Here is a 19363-nt window from a genome sequence, read left to right on the forward strand (position 1 = left end):
CGCATTTTTTGTAAAATCGACTTATATGGATCTGGTGGATTTTGAAAGTAGACGACAAAAGTCACGAAACGTGTGAATCCAATATATTTTAAGTGTCTAATCATTAAAAATGTTATTCAACATGCCAGATGACCTTTTAAATGGTATCTTAAATAAAGTATTGTATATCCTAACGACCTTAACTACTTGCAGATGCTCTGAAGTTCGGGATCATTCCTAGTAAAAGTCAAGTGGTTTCTTCCCAAACACGATGTTTAAAAACAATTGACTTGTTTAAAATAAATAATTTTAAATTACTCACGAGAAGATTGAGGGTAGAATACATTTGCAACAAAAAAAAATCACCACAGATTTTAGAGCATAAAAATGAGAATAAAATAACAAAGCAAATTATCAGCTTAATTTTTATTTTATAAATGTAATATAAATGGTTTCCAGATAAATATAAATGGACTTATTAATGATCTATTTTTTCTTTTAGTCAATAGATATTGTTTTATTTTTTTCTTGTGGCATTTCTTTGTGGAACCGTACAAATTATACGTGTCTTCCATATAAATAAAGACGTAAACGTTAATTGTTTAAAATCTCAAAACTCCTCTGGGCATTCACCGCTTTTAGCATTTTCATTATTTTTAATTGCATGTTTGTTACATGACTTTTTTTTAAATGTTTAATTCCATCTCAAGCATTGTGAAATTACTCGTGTTAGATATGTGTTTTTTTTTATTTTCCATTTAATAAGTCTGGGCATTTACAGGGATTACGATCGTCAACGGTTTGGTAAAGTGATCACCTTTATACACGTATAACATTCTCTAATTCTAGCCATGATTGAAAACAACACATTTTTAGAATTTCTAGATATATTGATCAAACTCGTAACACAGCATGTGCGAGTTCACAACAGCCATCTATGTTAGAATGAGTAAAGTTTTTTTTTTGTTATTTTGAAACTCTTTCCATTTGTATGTGAGATCCCAATCCTGATAATGAGAATAAAAAAAAGCTTTTCCACATTTTATCTGACCGGTGCACCGGTCACCGCGGTGACCGGACTTCATTCAGTATATTCAAACTAGTCACCAGTGTGACTAGTTTAATAATGTCGGAAACGCTAAAACTCGTCCACTAATCAAATAAAATAAAAGCTTAAAAAAACTGCTATGTTGATGTTTTATTCTCATAACATGTATTGTGTTAGATTTAATTCTGTATATCGACAAACACTACACCCGATTCACCTCTAAATAATTTCGGCATTCTTTGCTTTGCCCACGTGTCGGTAGTAATCTGATCGTATTCCAACTCAAAGGCCGCCTCAGTAATGCGAAAACACTCTAAACATATAATCCTCCTAGTGAACATTTGAGAGACGTGAGACAGTAAAAATATATATAACACCGCCCACTTTTAACAATGGTTGAATCCGAAAGCAATTTTAATCTAATATCGTGTATCGGCGCCCTTTACAAAGAAGTCACGTGATAGTCACGTGGCACCCACGTGGGGCGGGCGGCTGAGGCCAAAACTGGCGATTATGAAAATTATTTGTTTTTTTTTTGGGTATAGTATGGGATCCTAGTAGTCATACATGTATTTTATATTTATTTTATTGAAAGTGGTGAATCCGTGTATACAAATTATCTTTTCATTTAGTTAAATATTATGAAAACTTAGTACCTAATTAAAATGAAAAAAAAAAACGATTCGATAAGGTCTTGATCTCAAGCGTGTTTCAAGCGTTTAAAAAATGCGCTAAGCCTCGCCAAGCTTATTTTTTCAAGCCAAGTTCACGCTTATTTTTTTTAGAATGCATTTTGGATTTTTTTATCATATATACTGTAAAAAAATATGTATTTATTTTTAAACTCCTTAGCTTTCAATGACTCTTTTATGACGCATTGCCAACCCCAAGGTATACGACTCCCAGATCACCAAAGAGATGGATTGTCAGCTGGGAATCAACATCGCAAGTGGCTAATCTCTCTTAAAAACAGGCCACATAGACATATACCAAGAAGAAGAAAAGATTCTTTGACCATTATTAAAAATTAAACCTGTGAATAAAGTGTTTCATTTTAAATAATCAATAGTCATTAGAAAAAGTTAAAGCCAAATTAAAAAAAATATAAATTTTGAAGTCATTTTATTTACAACATTTTAAATGTGTATTCAAAACAGTTTTGAACTATAATCGTTATACGTAAAAACCTAATTGTACCAACTTAAATACTACTTTGAAGTGGTTAATTATAAATTACAACCCTATATGCGTATAAAAAACGCTAAGTACACGCGTACCTAGCCGCCAGCGCAAACGCACCCCTACCATTCGTGGGTCATTCAATTTGTAATGTGAAACTGGTTATTTCCTTTGCAGGGGTGCAGCTTTATCGAGTGTTTCTTGCTGAAAGATGAAGCGCGTGTTGCTGCCAATCATATTAGCAATTGCCTCTGGTTTTATCTATCCAATGACATAACTCATTACGGCGTGAGGCCGGATTTGGGGGGAGTCCCTCTAACGGGCTTTAATGCTAATTTTTGCCGGAAATATGATCGCCTCGATGACAGATGGCGGCAGAAATATGATGGATGTGATATTACGTGGAAACTGCTATTGAAATAAATAAACTAAATATAATAAACTAAAAATAATTTTTATTTACAATATTTAACAAGTTTTTGTCCATAAACTCTGGGTTTTGTTCCACTTAGGATTTATTTTAATGAAAGCTTTTTTTATTGATATTTTATAGTACATAAACAAAAATATAGAAGTTTGAGAATTTACAAGGCTTACGAACTGCTTTAGACCCGGCTATACTTTACTATGAGACGACTGAAAATGAATTTTTCAGATATCTCTTATTGGATAATAATTCGGGAAGAATCTAACATTTATTTCATGAAGGTTTTTTCTGATAAAAACTAACTAATTACAACCATATATGTCGAAGAAGTGGCAGACCTAATGTCTTTCCAGTTGAAGCAAAAAATATGGCTTCCTAATTTGAGTAGTTTTGTTGTCACTCATGGGTAGAATGGTGAATGTTAAACGTACATAAGGTGATCACTTAAACCTGCCCACGGCAGGTCGTAAGCCCTGTTAAAAATAAACTGCAATCACTTAAAATGCAATATTGCATCGTCAGCAATGCAATCCTATATGGACAAAAGATAATAAAAGAAAATTTGTTTTTTTTCTTTAACTTCAGATGTGATGGAATCATATGAATTCGTGATGGAATCCATGAATTTTTTCGTACATTGATTTAATTATTTTTTTCTTCTTTTTTTGTATAAATGTAAATATGCATTAAAGGTTTATCAACATATACATACATACACATTCTTACGGTGCCTATAAATAAAACAGTAAATAAAACGCATTTATGTACATCAAGTGTCGTTTAATTTAGTTTGTATAATATTAATCATTTTAAGTAAAACATTCAAGTATTTACATTAAATCATTAACAAAATTTGTATAAAATTATTTCTGTTTCATCACAATAAACGATTTCATATATCGCTCACTCCTTTCAAGAACGTCATAAATCAAAAATCGTCAATTTTCAGTTGTGCATGTTTTCGGAATGCCCAGAAAATGTACTATATCCCAGCAAAAGAGGCATATTTTTAACTTAATATTTACCCGCTACAAGGCAGAAAGTGTTGTTTTGAAAAATTTTGTTTTGAAACATTTTGAAAAAAAAGGTATTGTTTAATTATTTTATTTAAATATACTAAATATTTTTCAAATGGAGAAAAAAACCTTCAGGTTTTACCTAAAAAGATCTGTTGTACAGTAAAAAGTTCAATAAGTGGCTTGATATTTATTTTTAATACATTGTATTATATTTTTAAACCTTAAAAACGTTCTCCTGAAAAATCAAGTTTTTTGATTTATGACGTTCTTGAAAGGAGTGAGCGATATATCCTCAAAGATTGCAGTTCACAATTCGAAGATCTTAAAATATTTCAGTTTGATTCTGTCTATATCCCTATAACATTTTCAGATTGGGCTTATTAAAGATATTTTTAAATTTGATTCTAATAGCATTTATAAATTTAAAAACATTTAAAAATAATAATAACACGGTTGGCGTATCAAATCGATCCTGCTTATGAAATTAACAAAATCCAATATCATCAACTTACAGTATAAATAACGATTAATTCATTCTACTGTTAAGTTGCAATTTATGGCTTATGATTTTATATAAAGAGGCTAGTTTGATATTTGAATGCATTAATTGCAATAGTCGATTATTGAAAACGTCCTTTAGTTAATGCTGCATTTCCTTCAGAATTATTTCCATAATTTTTAATGTTTTGAAGGTGAATAAGCATGCTTTTACTACCTCTTGTCAATATTTTAATTTTACAGGGTAGATTGAAAAAAAATCTTTTATTCATTTTTTTTTAGTGAGCGAAAGTGATATTTTGGGAAAGGGAATCGATATTTTGACATGAAATTTTGTTTGTATCTAAATTTTATTTTGAATATTGTATTCAACCAATACTTTATGTAACATATATTGTATGTATTACAGTATGACTTCTGTACAGTAAAATAAGGAATATACCAATTGTATTTTAATTTTAAAGTAATATAACTAGTTATAGGGACAGATATATGGTAATACATGTCAATCGTTTATTACAAAATATAAAACATATGTGGTAACATACATACATAACATAAAAAAATAACAAATTAACATAATTTTTGTACACATTGCGAACTTTCAAAAGTTTATATTTTTCTTATACCCTTATGAAACTGAGAGTATTATATAATTTATGTTTATTTTTGTTTGTTTTTTGTAGGGCGTTCAAGAATTTTTGACCAGGTAGATTGTTTAGGTACTATTCGTATACTTCTTTTGGTGCTAAGAAACGCAAGTATTACTGCAGGACAAATCTGTCTGAAAATATATTAATTTATGATCGATATACAATACAATAGTTCTGGTGGTCGTGTTTTAACTTAAGTTTTCGTTGATTAATTAATTATTCGAAGATATCTTTTGTACAATGAGTCGTAACTAGCTTATTTATATCTAATTATACATACTATTTACATTCGAGATCTATTTATGTACAAAACAACGTTAATCACGAATTTCTAATTGCATAGTTTATAAATGAATGTTGATTTAGATAACCTATCTTAAAAACGACCTAATCATATTCCAAGATATTTTGGAGTAGATATGTATAAAGGTTTTGTAAAGATATGTTTAAATTTTGAAAATATGTGAAAGTCATAAACAGGTTAAAAAGATTTCAAATATCACTAATTTGTTTTTATAAAAATCCTCATTTTGACGTTTTGTAATTACTTACGAGGAATTATATTTTAAGTACAACTTTTATATAACCTAATAAATAAAGACTATACGTAAAGATCACTGTTTGATTTTTACACTATTTAAAATAAAATTATCACTTGGATATTTCTTGTAAAGAAATCCATTGAGGATCCACTGTGTACAAAATGGGTTTGTTTTGAGATCGAGAAGTCCACCATTCACGAAAGAAAAAGCTTTTTTTTCAGTTTTCAGTGTCATTGTTACCTCAATGGTTACTTGGCATCTTTTCATCCCCGAAGCTTATTTTATTCAGTGTAAATGTTCATTGCAAGTGTCTTGTCGATGACAATTCTACATCTCAGTCGAGATCGCCGTGTGGAGAGGAAAGGGTGAGATCAGGGTCACAGCGTCACGAATGAGAGGTTGCACTGGTGTTACTTGCTGGAGCTCACTAGCGGACTTCCAGGGTAGCCTTGGGAGGAGCAGGTTGGCAGGGCGAAGGGATTCATCGTCGAGAAGGGCGATGAGACTATACTACCCATTCCTGTGAACAAATGAAAAGCATACTTTAGATTTACGAAAATAAACAAACAAAATACTATAATGTGGAATTGCATATTGTTTTATTATTATTATTAAAAACACCATTTGCTTTTATAATTATGTTTATTTTTTAAATATGACTATTATTTTGAAGCTTAGCATCCGAAACTAGTAGCCTTTAATAAAACTCAAGGGGTAAAAAAACAAGTGTTTTCTTACATACAAACGGCGGGTTTGTATGATGATATGAAGAGATGCGTGACCGCGAAAGAGGCGAAGGTTGTTTGCATTTTTTAATTTTTTTTAATCATTTTGACTTCAATCTTTATGACTTTAATCACTAAGATTTTCTTTAATCATTGAATCATTATGATTTTCTTTAAGACTTTAATCATTATGATTTTCTTTAATCGTTATGACTATTATAAGTGAAAGTCATTTTGATTGTCACACTGTCAGTTTAGTTTGGCATAAGTTTGGATAATTAGTAAGTTTAGTTTGGCATAGGTTTCAGGAATAAGTAATGGAATTTAAGGATGTAAAAATAAAATAAGAACTAACATTGCACGGCCAGATACTATAAAATAAGTAAGTTTAGTTTAGCATACGTTTTAAATTAGTTGGTATAATTAATAAGTTAAGTTTGGCAAAATTAGTAAGTTTAGTTTGGATGAGTTTAAAATTAGTAAGATTAGTTAAGCATAAGCTTAAAATCAGTGAGTTTAGTTTGGCATAAGTTTACACTTAGTATAGTTCGGCATAAGTTTCAAGATTAAGCAGTTTAAAGAATTTAAGGATGAAAAAATAAAGTAAGGACTAACATTGCACGGCCAGATGCTGACAGTTGGCCAGGGTTCGGTAAGGCGGGGTTCCGTGGCGCACCGGGAGGAAGGCGCTCCTGTCTTTATACTTGTAACTACCCCCGCCCTGGGTGCCGGCGATGGAGCCGCAGTTGTTGGTCGAGTGGCCTTGATAATAGGAATCGCCGTACGCAACTGGGGGTGCAAAAAAAAAACAAAAAGCTTAAGGAAAAATCATAATGTAAATATTATACTAAGAGGTTTTTATATATATGTACAAACATATATATAAAACGCCTTTAAATTAATGTTGTTGGAAAATAATTGTTTGAAATATATCTGCCTATTTTATCAGCAAAATTAGTTTTATTTTTATTCAAACAAGATACAAAAAAATGCAAATAAAATCAGTTATAAAATAAAGTACATGTTTTTGCACGCTTATTATTATGAGAAAAAAATCATTAAAATTTGGTAATTTCGAATTTAAATTTAAAGTATTTAAAAAAATTCTGCCTTAAATAATATTTGTTATCAGATGCCAATAATTTAATAAATACAAATTAAGGTAAGTTGATTTTTTTTTGTGATAAGGTATATAATTTTTAGAATATTTTTTCCCAATTTGATTGTAAAGTTTAAAATAATTAATTTAATTTAACGTTCACTTGATATATCCTACTTATTATGATATGTGTTTTGATGGATAATTTTCAAAAAACAAAAGTTTTAAAAAAATAAGCAAAATAATTATTGATCAAAAGCAAAGAAAATTAAAAACGAAGTATCATTGAAAAAAAAAACAATGAAATTAATGCAAAGGATGGGTTTTAGGATATGGATTGAAAATATATGGTATGCCTAAATGTTTTCTTATTTATTTTAGATTCCTATGATTTTCCTGGCAGCGTGTTTAAAGTACCTGACCGAGCATTAGATAAACCAGGTTTAGATTCTGGGAGAGAACAGGTATTTTCCTGTAATATGACGATTTATATTTGGGATAGATATTTTTTTTTCGTTGATGAAATAGTTTACATTTACTTTAAAAAAGTTTAAAAAAGACGAAATATAAAATATATGAATTTTCAGATTAAAATTGAATTTTTAATTGAAAATAAATATTCAAATATATGATCAGGTTTCGTCGGGAAAACTCTATATAAATACTACTCCTGTAATATGATGAGTTTAAATTGTTATAGAAATCTTTCTTTATGATCATGAAATGGATTACAATTCTTCCAATAAAATTAAAAAGAAAAAACTTGTGATAAAACAAATGAATGTTAAGATTTTTTTTTGTAAGAAAAATACAAACTTTAGATTGGGTTTCAACAGAATAATTCTGAGGGAAAATAGTTATTTTCTGGTAATATGATGAATTCATATTGTAATATAGATTTTTCTATTCGTTTATGAAATTAATATTCCTTCAATGAAATAAAAAAGAAAATCCTTATGATAAAATATATGAATGCTCCATTTTAATATTAATTTTTACTTTGTAAGAAAGAAATGTAAGTCTGGCTTTCATCGGGGGAATTCAAAAAGAGTAAAAATAATTTTCTTGTAATATGATGAATTCAATATTGTAATAGAGATTTTCACTTCGTCAGTAAAATGGATGACATTTCCGCTTATAGATAAAAAAAAAACAACTATTGAATGAAAGCTCAGATTATTAGTTTATTTTTATTTTGGAAGAAAAATACAAACGAAAGATTGGTTTCATCACCCCTTAAATTTATTAATTACAATTTTTAATTTCAGTTCAAAATAAAATAGTTGTAATACTCACTTGACGATGAGTTGAAGATCCCGGTGGCGGACGAGACTTGGCACAGCTGAGACGGGGGCCCGTAGCCGTTGAGGGGTGCCGAGTGGGGCGTGGAGGCGCTCGAGCAGTAGCCCCCGGGGACGCCGCCCCCGGAGCCGCGGGGCGAGGCGCTCCCGCTCTGCCCTCGACCGTAGTCTTCTAAAAGAAAAAACCTGACGGTCAGACAAAAATATTTTAGTCGAATATTTAAAGGAAATCCTAATAATTTGGTTATAAGCAATCAATCAGTTAGTTTAGTAATTCAAGAACCATGTTTCGAAATTGGATCATATATAATATATGGAACTTTCAAGAATTTGAGTAGTGTGGTTGTCAATCATGGGTAGAATTGGTGAATGTTATACGTGTGTAATAATAATAAAAAATAATAAAACCCTTATCCGCACCCCAATGGTGCATAGGGCACTACGTCATATAAACGCAGTGTTATCTTGATCATTTACACATGAAGGAAAGGTGATCAGCCCTCCGCTTCAGGTACCAGTCCAGGGTAATATTGAATAAATATGACAGTGAAAAAATCACTTATATTAATTTACCCCCCTTGGGAATCGAACCCGGGACCTCCAGAACGGTAGCCGAGCGTGCTGACCATTACACTACGGAGACAGACAAAAAAGTGGCAGACAAATTGCCACGTGTGTAAAGTGATCACTTAAACCAGCCTATGATGGTCGTAAGCCCCGTAAATGTCCAGACTTCCATATTCTTCTTCATCTTTCTTGAGATGTAAAAAAATAATATATTAATTAAAAATTTTATAATTAAACATTCATTCATTCATTTCGATTGTGTCCAATACTTGTTTAGAAATCTGGATTTTCGTCACTTGGGAGTTATTTTACATTTTGACTTCTCAACATAGATGAAGATGAATATAGATATGTACAGAGTTTATGATCTGTCATGGGCTGTTTAAGTGTTTACTTTACACTCGTGCAACATTCACCATTCTACCCATGATTGACAACCACACTACTCAAATTTTCGGAACTACTTAATAAAATATATTGATCAATAATTACATTTTTAAGTACATCATAATACAATTTCTAAACATTTATACAAATAATAAACTTATAGTTTTAGATTTGCTGTGCCTCTCTAAAAAGAGACTGAGCTCTTGTGCTTGGAGAGGGACTTACACTCAAGGTTTAATGTTTTATATAATTAATGGTATAATAGTCTTTAACATAGAAGGTTGTACTTGATAAAAAAAAGTATGATTTCGTCACGGCATAAATTATTTAAAAATATTATGTCATCATTATTTAGTAAGTAAGTTGGGATGGAGCTAGGAAGAAGAAGTAGAGGATAAATTATTTTTAAAAAAATGTTATTATTACCGTCCGTCCACTGCGCAGCCGCTGAGTCCTGTACGCTAACTGCCAACTGCCCTGCGTATGAGTTGAACCCTGAAGGCATTCCGCCACCGGGAGGCGATCGGGGTCCTCCCAACCCCAACTGATTATTTCTGGGCATCGAATACAAGGCTTCCGCTAGGTCTGCCGCCCTCTTTAAAATTATTTCCTGAAAAAATAATCCTCGTCAATATACCGAATTATGCGTTCAACCTCATTCAATATTTTATTTTTCATGAAAAAAAATGTTACTTTCTCTTATTTCATCGTATAACTTTTGTATTGTTATAAATGTATTAAAACCACACCAAATGGTGCATAGGACACTGCATCTAAATGATGCATTGTTAACTTGATCGTTGATTATACGAAAGCAGAATAATACGTCTTACGCTTTAGGTACAACTCGATGGCGATATTTTATGAATACGAAAGTAAAAAAAAACACTTTTATTAATTTTAAATCCCTCGGTATCGAATCCGGGACTTACAGACGTAGTAACTTTTATAGTATGGAGGCGGAAAATTTAGTTAAAAGAACAATACACAGAGAGATGATTAAAATGTCAAATTAACAATATTTTCTACTTTTTTTAAACACCACCTGATTTTGGATTTGTTTCAATGAAGTATAATGTATTTTCATTTTATGAATATTTAAGTTTTGTACTGAAATTTCTTGGTGAAACTGCATTTTATAGAATAAAAAATCTATCTTTTTTTTTCAGTCACGGCAAAACCCGCTTGCTGGTCAAATAAAATTCCCGTGGAAAAAAAAATATTGCTGTTATTTTATTCTATTTTATTAACATGTTAGTTTGCAATATTTATCGAAACGTCAAAAAGTGATAACAGTTTTACAGATGGTTTTCAAGATTGATAATACTGTAAAATATATGTGAAATTTTTAGATAATCAGTGAAAGTTGAGTAATCTTGGGATAAACGTTCCTTTGAAGGTAAATTATTCGTTATGACAAAAATATTTTTTGTACCCTTGATTTAATTAAATGCGTACTTGCTTATTTAAAAATTTTTTCAAAATACCTTTGGTAGTTTTTCGGGATCTCCAGGGTGTCTTGGAATAAGTTTCTGCAGTCTTTGAAATCCGTAGTCTATGGTGGGTTCATTGAGTGCTGCTGAGCGTAACACAAACATACAAATATATTAAATCTAGTTTAAATGATCTTATATTCAAATATATTAAAACTTGTTTTAATGACCTTAAATGCAAATGTTAAAAATTTAGTATAAATTACCTAACAAACAAATATAAATCTAATTAAAATGAGCTGATGAAATAAATTAGGAATCGAAATAACATAAGATGAGAAATATATAATTTAAAAAAAAATAGGAACATCTTCTGTGACGATCACCTCAATCTGAAACCTTGGCTTAGGATGGCTAGGTATTATGTTTGGTAAGTATTTCTCTACGGGGTTGAATCGTGAACCCTCGAGATCAGCTCGATGAACCAATTAGAGTCATTTGAAATATGGCTACGTCATAGAATGCTATGCATTCCATGGACCAATATAGTCAGCAACGAGCTAGAGAAGGAAGACAGTTGCCGACTGATATTAAAGTCCGGAAAGTGTCCTATCTTGGACATGTGCTTAGTAGAGGAGAAAAGTACCAGCTATTACACCAAATCATAAAAGGCAAAATAGAGGGTTGACGAGGTGTAGGCAGAAGACAGATCTCCTGGCTCCGGAATATATGAGATTGGATGGGGATCAGAGCCGTCTATGCGTTGTTTAGAGCTGACCAAGACAAGGACAATTGCTCTGAAGTGATAGTCGACTTCAGGGAGACTTGATATGACATGCACAGAAGAAGAAGATATTCCATTAATGTATAGGGTGGCGCAATGAGTATTTACGTCAGAAAAATAATATGAAATCATGGTTTTCAACGCATGCTTTTTTATGTATAAACATAGAATTTTATCTAGATTTCCACAAATCTGATGACGTCGGTAACGATGAAACCCGATCACTGGTTAAATAAAATAAATGTAAAAAAACTAAATAATCCTTTTTATAATATTGTTAAATATATATAGTCAATATGTAAAAAAATACATCGATTTTAAATACTCACAGACATAGACGAATCGTCCCGGGGCTCCTTTGCAAAATTGTTTGCTTTTATATGAAAGCGTTACTTCTACTACTCCGGGGATATGACGGGGAGGCGTTTGTACTCTTATTGCGTGTGAAGTAATGAGCTAAAACAAAAACAAAACTTAAAATGTCAAGTTCTAAAAGTTTGATTTGAAAGTTCAGAAGTCACATGTCTTACGAATAATAATAAATAAAATTATACTTTATATGGCTCGCTATTTATAACTACTGGTGGAACAGCGTTCAACGCCATCGGTTCCGCAACAGCAAAGACAAATTTAGTGCGCTAGTTACAATCTGGTAAGATCATTTAAAACCCTTACCATAACTCATATGTAATTATTATTATACCACATTGCTAAAATCAATGGATTGAAATTCATTTCAACAGAAAAATTTTAATGAAAGCATGGCTTTTAACCCCTGCATTATTGTGTATATAACCATCAATGGTTAAATAAAATATGTGTAGAAAAAATAATAAAGTAATTATTTTATTACATAATAAAAAACAGTATTTTTGACATAATTTTACATGTAGATAAATCGTAAGTAAGAACAGATCAAACATAGAACGATCTATTTTATTTTGAGTATATTTTTACGATAAAGTATCAGGAGTCTAGGTGTGTTGTAATTCTTACCTCACTCCAAACGAGCATTGTTCCAAAAACGACTTGGAGTCCATCAAAAAAGTTGTCTCCTACGATGATGACCGTTGACCCTCCAGACGTCCACCCTTCTGACGGAGAAATAGCCTTTATACAGGGGGTGGCAACTGGCAGGGGAGGGTAAAGACCAGCTGCGAAAAAGGAAAATAGAAATAAAAGAAAAAGAACGAGAAAACTTTGCTTATATTATAAAGACAATGGGATCTCATACATTTTTTCTCCGATCTGCTCAATTTGTTTTAAAAAAAGGTATCACTCTAAAGCTTCATACATTTTTAACCAGATTCAAACAGAATTTTATTGTATTTTCTGATTATATGCAATACGAAACTTTTTACTTTTACGCACAAACGCTTACCATATTTACTTCTGTTAAACTAATTATTTTAACCCGTAAGAAATAATTTTAAAACTATTTAATTTCGAATTGGTAATATATTACACACATATGTTTTGTGCTGACATTTCTTGGTAGAAATGCATTTTATGTAATAAAACAACAACTATACAGCTTGTTTTACATTTTTTTGACCAGGGACTGGGTTTTGTCGTTCCTAATATCATCAGATTGATGGTGTCGGTAACGACGAAACCCGACATCGGTAAAATAAAATTAAAAAGAAAAAGCCATATTGTTGATTTGTTATTAGATTAATAGCTAAAAATCAGTCGAAATGTCAAATAAATATACAATAATGTAAACTTTTTATACAGAATATATGAACACTGGCTAATTGCTACGATGAAAAAAGTTAGATCAGTTAGCGATATGGGGAAAAAAGAAATAAAGAAAGAATGATATTATGACAGATATTTCAGACTATATTTCAGACGTTTCTTAAGAGTGATTATTGTCGCTGCATTTTTCTCTTCCTGATATTTTTTATTCCATATTAAATTATACGTATCTAAAGTAGGTAAACTTCATATTGTTTTTTTTTGACATCTCATCAAAGATGAAGAAGAATATGGAAGTCTGGGCATTTACTGGGCTGACGACCGTCATAGGCTGGTTTAAGTGATCACTTTACACACTTGTAACATTCACCAATTCAACCCATTATTGACAACCACACTACTCAAATTCTAAATTCTCTAGTTCTAGTGATTCAAGAATAATGTTTCAAAATTGGTTCATATATATATATATATATATATATATATATATATATATATATATATATATATATATATATATATATATGTTTATAAATATATATATATATATAAATATATATATATACATATATATGTATATATATATATATATATATATATATATATATATATATATATATATATATATATATATATATATATATATATATATATATATATATATGTATGTATATATATATATATATTTAGTATTTGAACACACTTAAAATGTTGTAGGTAAACTTCGCTTAAATAAACGTAAAACACAAAATTAACAATAATTTTTCACTTGTGCCTGCGTGCTAAACTTAAAATAATATCTGAAAAAGTAAATATACATATAATTTGCTATATTTAATTATAAATCAGTTTATCTCAAACAATCCAAGATACAACGTTATTTAAACAAATTAATGAAAGTTTGTATTATTACAGTCGCTTTCAAACAACAGCTTTGCAAGCAATTTAGAACCCTTATCTAGTTTTTATTGCTTTGTATTAAGTGTTTTATCGGCAATGAAGCACACTCGTTGATGTATTTTTAAACATGGCTAAATATACCAGAATTTAAAAAAAATCACTGATGGAAAAATTTCACCATGTTTTATAATGAAAATTATATATTTTTTTCTTCAATTATTTTACTGTAGCATTAATCTAATGAAAATAAAGATCACTTATACTTAATGTCATTAAATAAATGCTAAAATCCTCTCGGTTTATTCATACTAAACGTTTATTAATTCTTTTCGGCTAACTTCCGAGAGAATACGTCTTACGAACATGTTTTATGGAGTTTGAACTTCGCATGGCTATAAGTTACGGAGAACTTGGGATAGATAAGTACAGGGTGCGCAGAAATGACATGAAGAAAATTAAGTTTATTTTTAGTTGTTTTATTTATTACAAATTAAAAATGATTTGATTTCTATAATTAAACACTCACTTGCGGACCATGATTGCTTATGAAAAAAACGATAGAATCACTTTTGTAACAATTTTGTAAAAGTGAAGTCAAATCACCATTTAAAAAAATGTTTATGGTGCATAGGGAACTATGTAGGATTATTACAGAGTATGTTTAATCGCTAATTAGTATATTAAGGGCAATGTAATCAAAGGTTTGATCCATATTCATGGGTTCGGTAGTGATATTTACATATTTGATGGATCATAAGTGATGTAAGAGAAGGAGTTCCGAGTTAAATATATTACCAATATCAATTTTTACTATTTAAAATATTAAAGATGACGAAACGGATAAGAAATTTTGGTAACAAAAGAAAAATTGAAGTTATTGTCAGGGTTATTGAGGTAGCGGTAGCGTACCCATACTCTAACAAGCTTATGAATGTTGTTAAATGCTATTATGTACAAATTCTTTATAAATAAAGAAGATGAAGATAAAGAATATGTATTGTAGTTTTTATGATTCAATCGAAAAGGCATGTCCTTTGATACGACGGACCAAAAATATTATTGGAAAATATCAATTTTTCATTTCATCTCAATCACAATCGATGTGTAGATATGTAATAATTAAAACACATATTATTTAGAAATACGTATTTCAAAACGTGTAAAATAATAAGACAAACTTGGCATGATCAAGTATTTTAAATACTTGAAAGTAGTTAGGTCAGAAGTTGGAATTCATGAGTGATGCAGAAAGATAACTTGATTTGAAGGCATGGCCTAGGTGACGTTGTCCAGGACAGAAGGACCTATAACCTGAGGATGAAGAGAGCTGACTCCAGCAGTCTACAAGGACAATAAGCTGGGATCCAGCCAGAAAGAAGAAGAAGAAGTCAGGTCAGGAGTTGGTATAATCGACGCGTAAGTATGAGAAGATGCATGGATGTGGAAGAGGCGAGATTGTGTGGTTTTCCATATTCATGGGTTAAGATTGGTGCGGCATTCTATTCTCTCTGCCTACCGAAACGGCGTGATGGTCCATTAGTGAGTCAGGAAAATACTAAGAATTAAATTCATGATTGAAAAATAACCTTTTTTGTGAGATATCACTTATACATTATGCAAAAGTAATAACTTTGGATGTTTTTAAAGTAAAGAAGTTATTTTTTGACCACCTTGTACGGAGTAGTAGGTCGGTCTCGGTTTTCTTGCAGAAGTGTCGGCTATTTGTACAACTAACGCCACCTCCGTACTTCTGACACTGGCTTGATATACGACCGCGACATGCCCAAATTATAAATAGAACCTTTCGCAGGGATCGCGCCGAAACCATCTTCATCCCTCTCTAAATCGGCCACCCCCTGACCCCTGCTGCGTGCGGGAAGGAGACAAAGAGCTCCGACTGCACGAGTTATTGCCGGGCTTCGAGCTCAAATCTCGCGAATAAAACGACACGGTAATAAAGATAGAGAGAGAAAGTGAATTAAACAAAGAAGGGGAAAGATTAAAGTTGGGTGTTCTTGCGTCTATTTCATGCACATTTATTTGGAAAGGAATCCTCTGAACCTACCGTGTATGGTCCCCTTATTTCTTAAAGGTTAAATTACTACGAATGTTGACATTTTCACATTTATCTAAGCTTTCATGAAATACGTATACTTTATAGCACGACGTGTGTGTTCGATGGGAAATTATTCAATGTAAATGCTTTAATTAGATTTTTAACGTCTTGTGAACAAAATGCACATTGACGTTATATTACTTTAATATTGAAAGCAGAAACATCAGTGGTTTAAATTAATACTCGAAAATTGAAATTCCTATCATTTTGAGTGTGTCATGTGTGTACTTCTTTACAAATCTGGTTTTCTCCATTAAGGAGTTATATTTACATTCTTAAAAAATTTTTTTTTTTTAATTTTACATTTAACTAGTCTCTGTCATGTCATAATATCTATAAATACTTAGATTTATATATTCTTCTTGAGAATTGAAACGTCTATTTTCATCCACTTAAATGTTTGTGAAAAAATAATATCACTTGTGCTGTAATGATATCTTCGTTCATTTAAATATTAAATACATACACACATTTTCATATATTTATATATATATATATATATATATATATATATATATATATATATATATATATATATATATATATATATATATATATATACATATATATATATATATATATACAGTTAAAAATTGCAAATTTTTTTATACAATTCACAATTTTTTATACAAAAAGCATATTCCTAACGCATATCTGAATTCATACCGTTCAATAGGAGGATCATCCGATAATCTTTCGGTACAGAAGACTGAACAATAATTGAGATTTCCATATTATTTAAATTTTTATTTTCTTGCCACAAGTGGTTTTCCCCGACGCATATCTATAACTATATCTCTCACTATCTCGACCAAGACGATTTCTCTACCCTCCAGCTCGCCCCCCGCAGCGGCCCTCCCCACACCGGCATCCCCTGGTCCGACAACCCCGACTGCCGACTTTTGTCTTGGCAGACTCCTTGCATACAAACGATATCTCCGAACATAACTGTGGGGTGAGGGGCGACTGAAAGTATCTAGGTGATGTTATGTAAAAAGTAGGGAGTTAGAACCACTGAGCTTTTTCATTAAATAAAATAATTATTTACTTATATTATGCTTTCTAAATACTACTTCATGGAGTAGGCTTTAGGCCGCTACCGTAGTGTAATGGTCAGCACGCTTGGCTACCGTTCTGGACGTTCCGGGTTCGATTCCTAAGGGGGTGATATGAGGAATTTTTACACTCTAATATTTATTCAATATTACCCTGGACTGGTACCTGAAGCGCAGGGCTGATCACCTTAGATCAAGATAACACTGCGTTTATATGATGCAGTGCTCTATGCACCATTGGGGTACGGATAAGGGTTTTAAGGAGAAATACTACTTAATACAAATAAATAAAATATATTTAAAATAAATTGTATCTGCTTGGTAAAGGTTTTTAAGAATAAGATTAGTCGAAAAATAAGGTATGATAAAGTAATTTTTATTTGTGTTGCTTTTAAATAGTGTTTATAACTAGAACATATGTTGTTTTTACGCCTGAAGACCAGTATCACAACATTAATCGTGAATTGCAAACCTAACAAAATCCTGAATATTCCGTCCGATAAGTCAAAAAGTTCGGAATAATAAAGTTATTTTTGTTTGGTGTTGCTTTTAATTGGTGTTTATAACTAAACAATATGTTGTTTTTACGCCGGAAAACCAGTATTACAACATTAATAGTAAATTGCAAACATAAACACAATTCTGAATATTCGGTCAGATTATTAAAAAATATGATTTATATCCTACATAAGTTTTTTTGTTTGTTGCCGCTTTTAATTGGTGTTTATTACTAACCATGGTATTTGTTATTTTTACACCTAAAGACCACTATCACAAAATTAATCGTGAATTTTTTAATGTAATACATTATTATATTATTTGCAAAAATAAACATAATGCTTTAAATTCGATCCTATTAGTAAAAAAGTAGAATGTAATAATTTGTTTTTGTTGTTTTTAATTGGTGTTTATAACTAAACAGTTTGTTGTTTTTACGCCTGAAGACCAGTATCACAACATTAATCGCGAATGGCAAACATAAACACAATCATTAAGTTCACGTTGCCTCACCACATGGGAATTGGATGGCGCAACTGTTGATTTCGCGCTCAGCGACGCTTCACTTTATTATATTTGTTCTATCCGTCGCGTTATTTTCCGGTTCCAATTCCGCTTTTTGTTTCAGTTTTTTCCCGTACCTACTTGGACGCGCCGGAAATGGAGTAGAGGATAAACGCATCAAGTAAATAGGAGGAGACGAACGTCATAAAATATGTATCAAAACGGCGGCACAATCGTGGCACGCGTAACCGGAAATGTACGCTCAAATTCACTGGGGCCGATTTAAAATTATTTCAATATTGAAATACAGTTGTAACTTACTTTTAAAAATTAAACTTTTAAACTTTCAACAATTAAAATGTGAAATTATGAATTGATTTGTTATTGATTTATTAAAGAAAACACTTGTTACTCATTATTAAACATCCATATTGCATTAATTTTCGGAAACTGCATAAATGCAGTATTCTCATAACCTTCCACATGTGGAAGGTTTGGAAATATGGCAAATTATAGTACCATTAGTTGAGAAATTGATGAAGTATTTGATATTTGTTTGTATTTGATATTTGTCTGTATTTTGTAAAAAACTACACAACCAACTGATTTCCTACAGATATTTACTTTTTTAGTGTACCTACAAAGACTTTGAAAAAAGTTGAATGTCATAAACTATAATAATTTGCAGAATATATAAATAAAAGCAATGATTTTTTATTAAATACTGTACTAGTAATCTATATAAGTTTTTTCGTTTTTTCAAAATCCTAAATATCCTTAGGTAAAGATAAATAAAGATGAGATTGAAGTGTCTTTCACCGATCGGCTCGAAATATTACACTATATATTATTCTTATATTTAAATCATGTTATTCCACAATATTAATGCCAAAGAAATGAATAATATGTATTCTTTGTTTTGCCATATCTCTATGAAATGTAATCATT

The 19363-nt window shown here is 30.8% G+C and overlaps 1 protein-coding gene across 7 annotated transcripts in view; it reads right to left on the minus strand.

Annotated features, from left to right (window-relative positions):
- Positions 1–3417: 3417 nt before the first annotated feature.
- kn (EBF transcription factor knot) overlaps positions 3418–19363 on the minus strand; it is a 134359-nt gene continuing 118413 nt past the window's right edge. For 2 of the 7 annotated variants that reach the window (XM_088268179.1, XM_088268177.1), the window contains exons 10-16: positions 12638–12795; positions 11971–12097; positions 10912–11000; positions 9851–10034; positions 8466–8642; positions 6686–6859; positions 5743–5865 (exon numbers count right to left, since the gene is read on the minus strand). In XM_088268179.1, coding sequence (XP_088124305.1) covers positions 5864–5865; positions 6686–6859; positions 8466–8642; positions 9851–10034; positions 10912–11000; positions 11971–12097; positions 12638–12795 — 911 coding nt within the window. In that variant the 3' untranslated portion in view covers positions 5743–5863. Of the gene's footprint in view, positions 5866–6685; positions 6860–8465; positions 8657–9850; positions 10035–10911; positions 11004–11970; positions 12098–12637; positions 12796–19363 lie in introns of those variants that run through there. The other 5 variants (XM_088268178.1, XM_088268176.1, XM_088268181.1 and 2 more) reach the window with 4 other exon arrangements.

The sequence above is a fragment of the Brachycentrus maculatus genome, unplaced genomic scaffold (genome assembly GCF_059751285.1).
Source record: "Brachycentrus maculatus isolate JH-2025_06_01 unplaced genomic scaffold, ASM5975128v1 h1tg000315l, whole genome shotgun sequence".
Classification (NCBI taxonomy): Eukaryota; Metazoa; Arthropoda; class Insecta; order Trichoptera; family Brachycentridae; genus Brachycentrus; species Brachycentrus maculatus.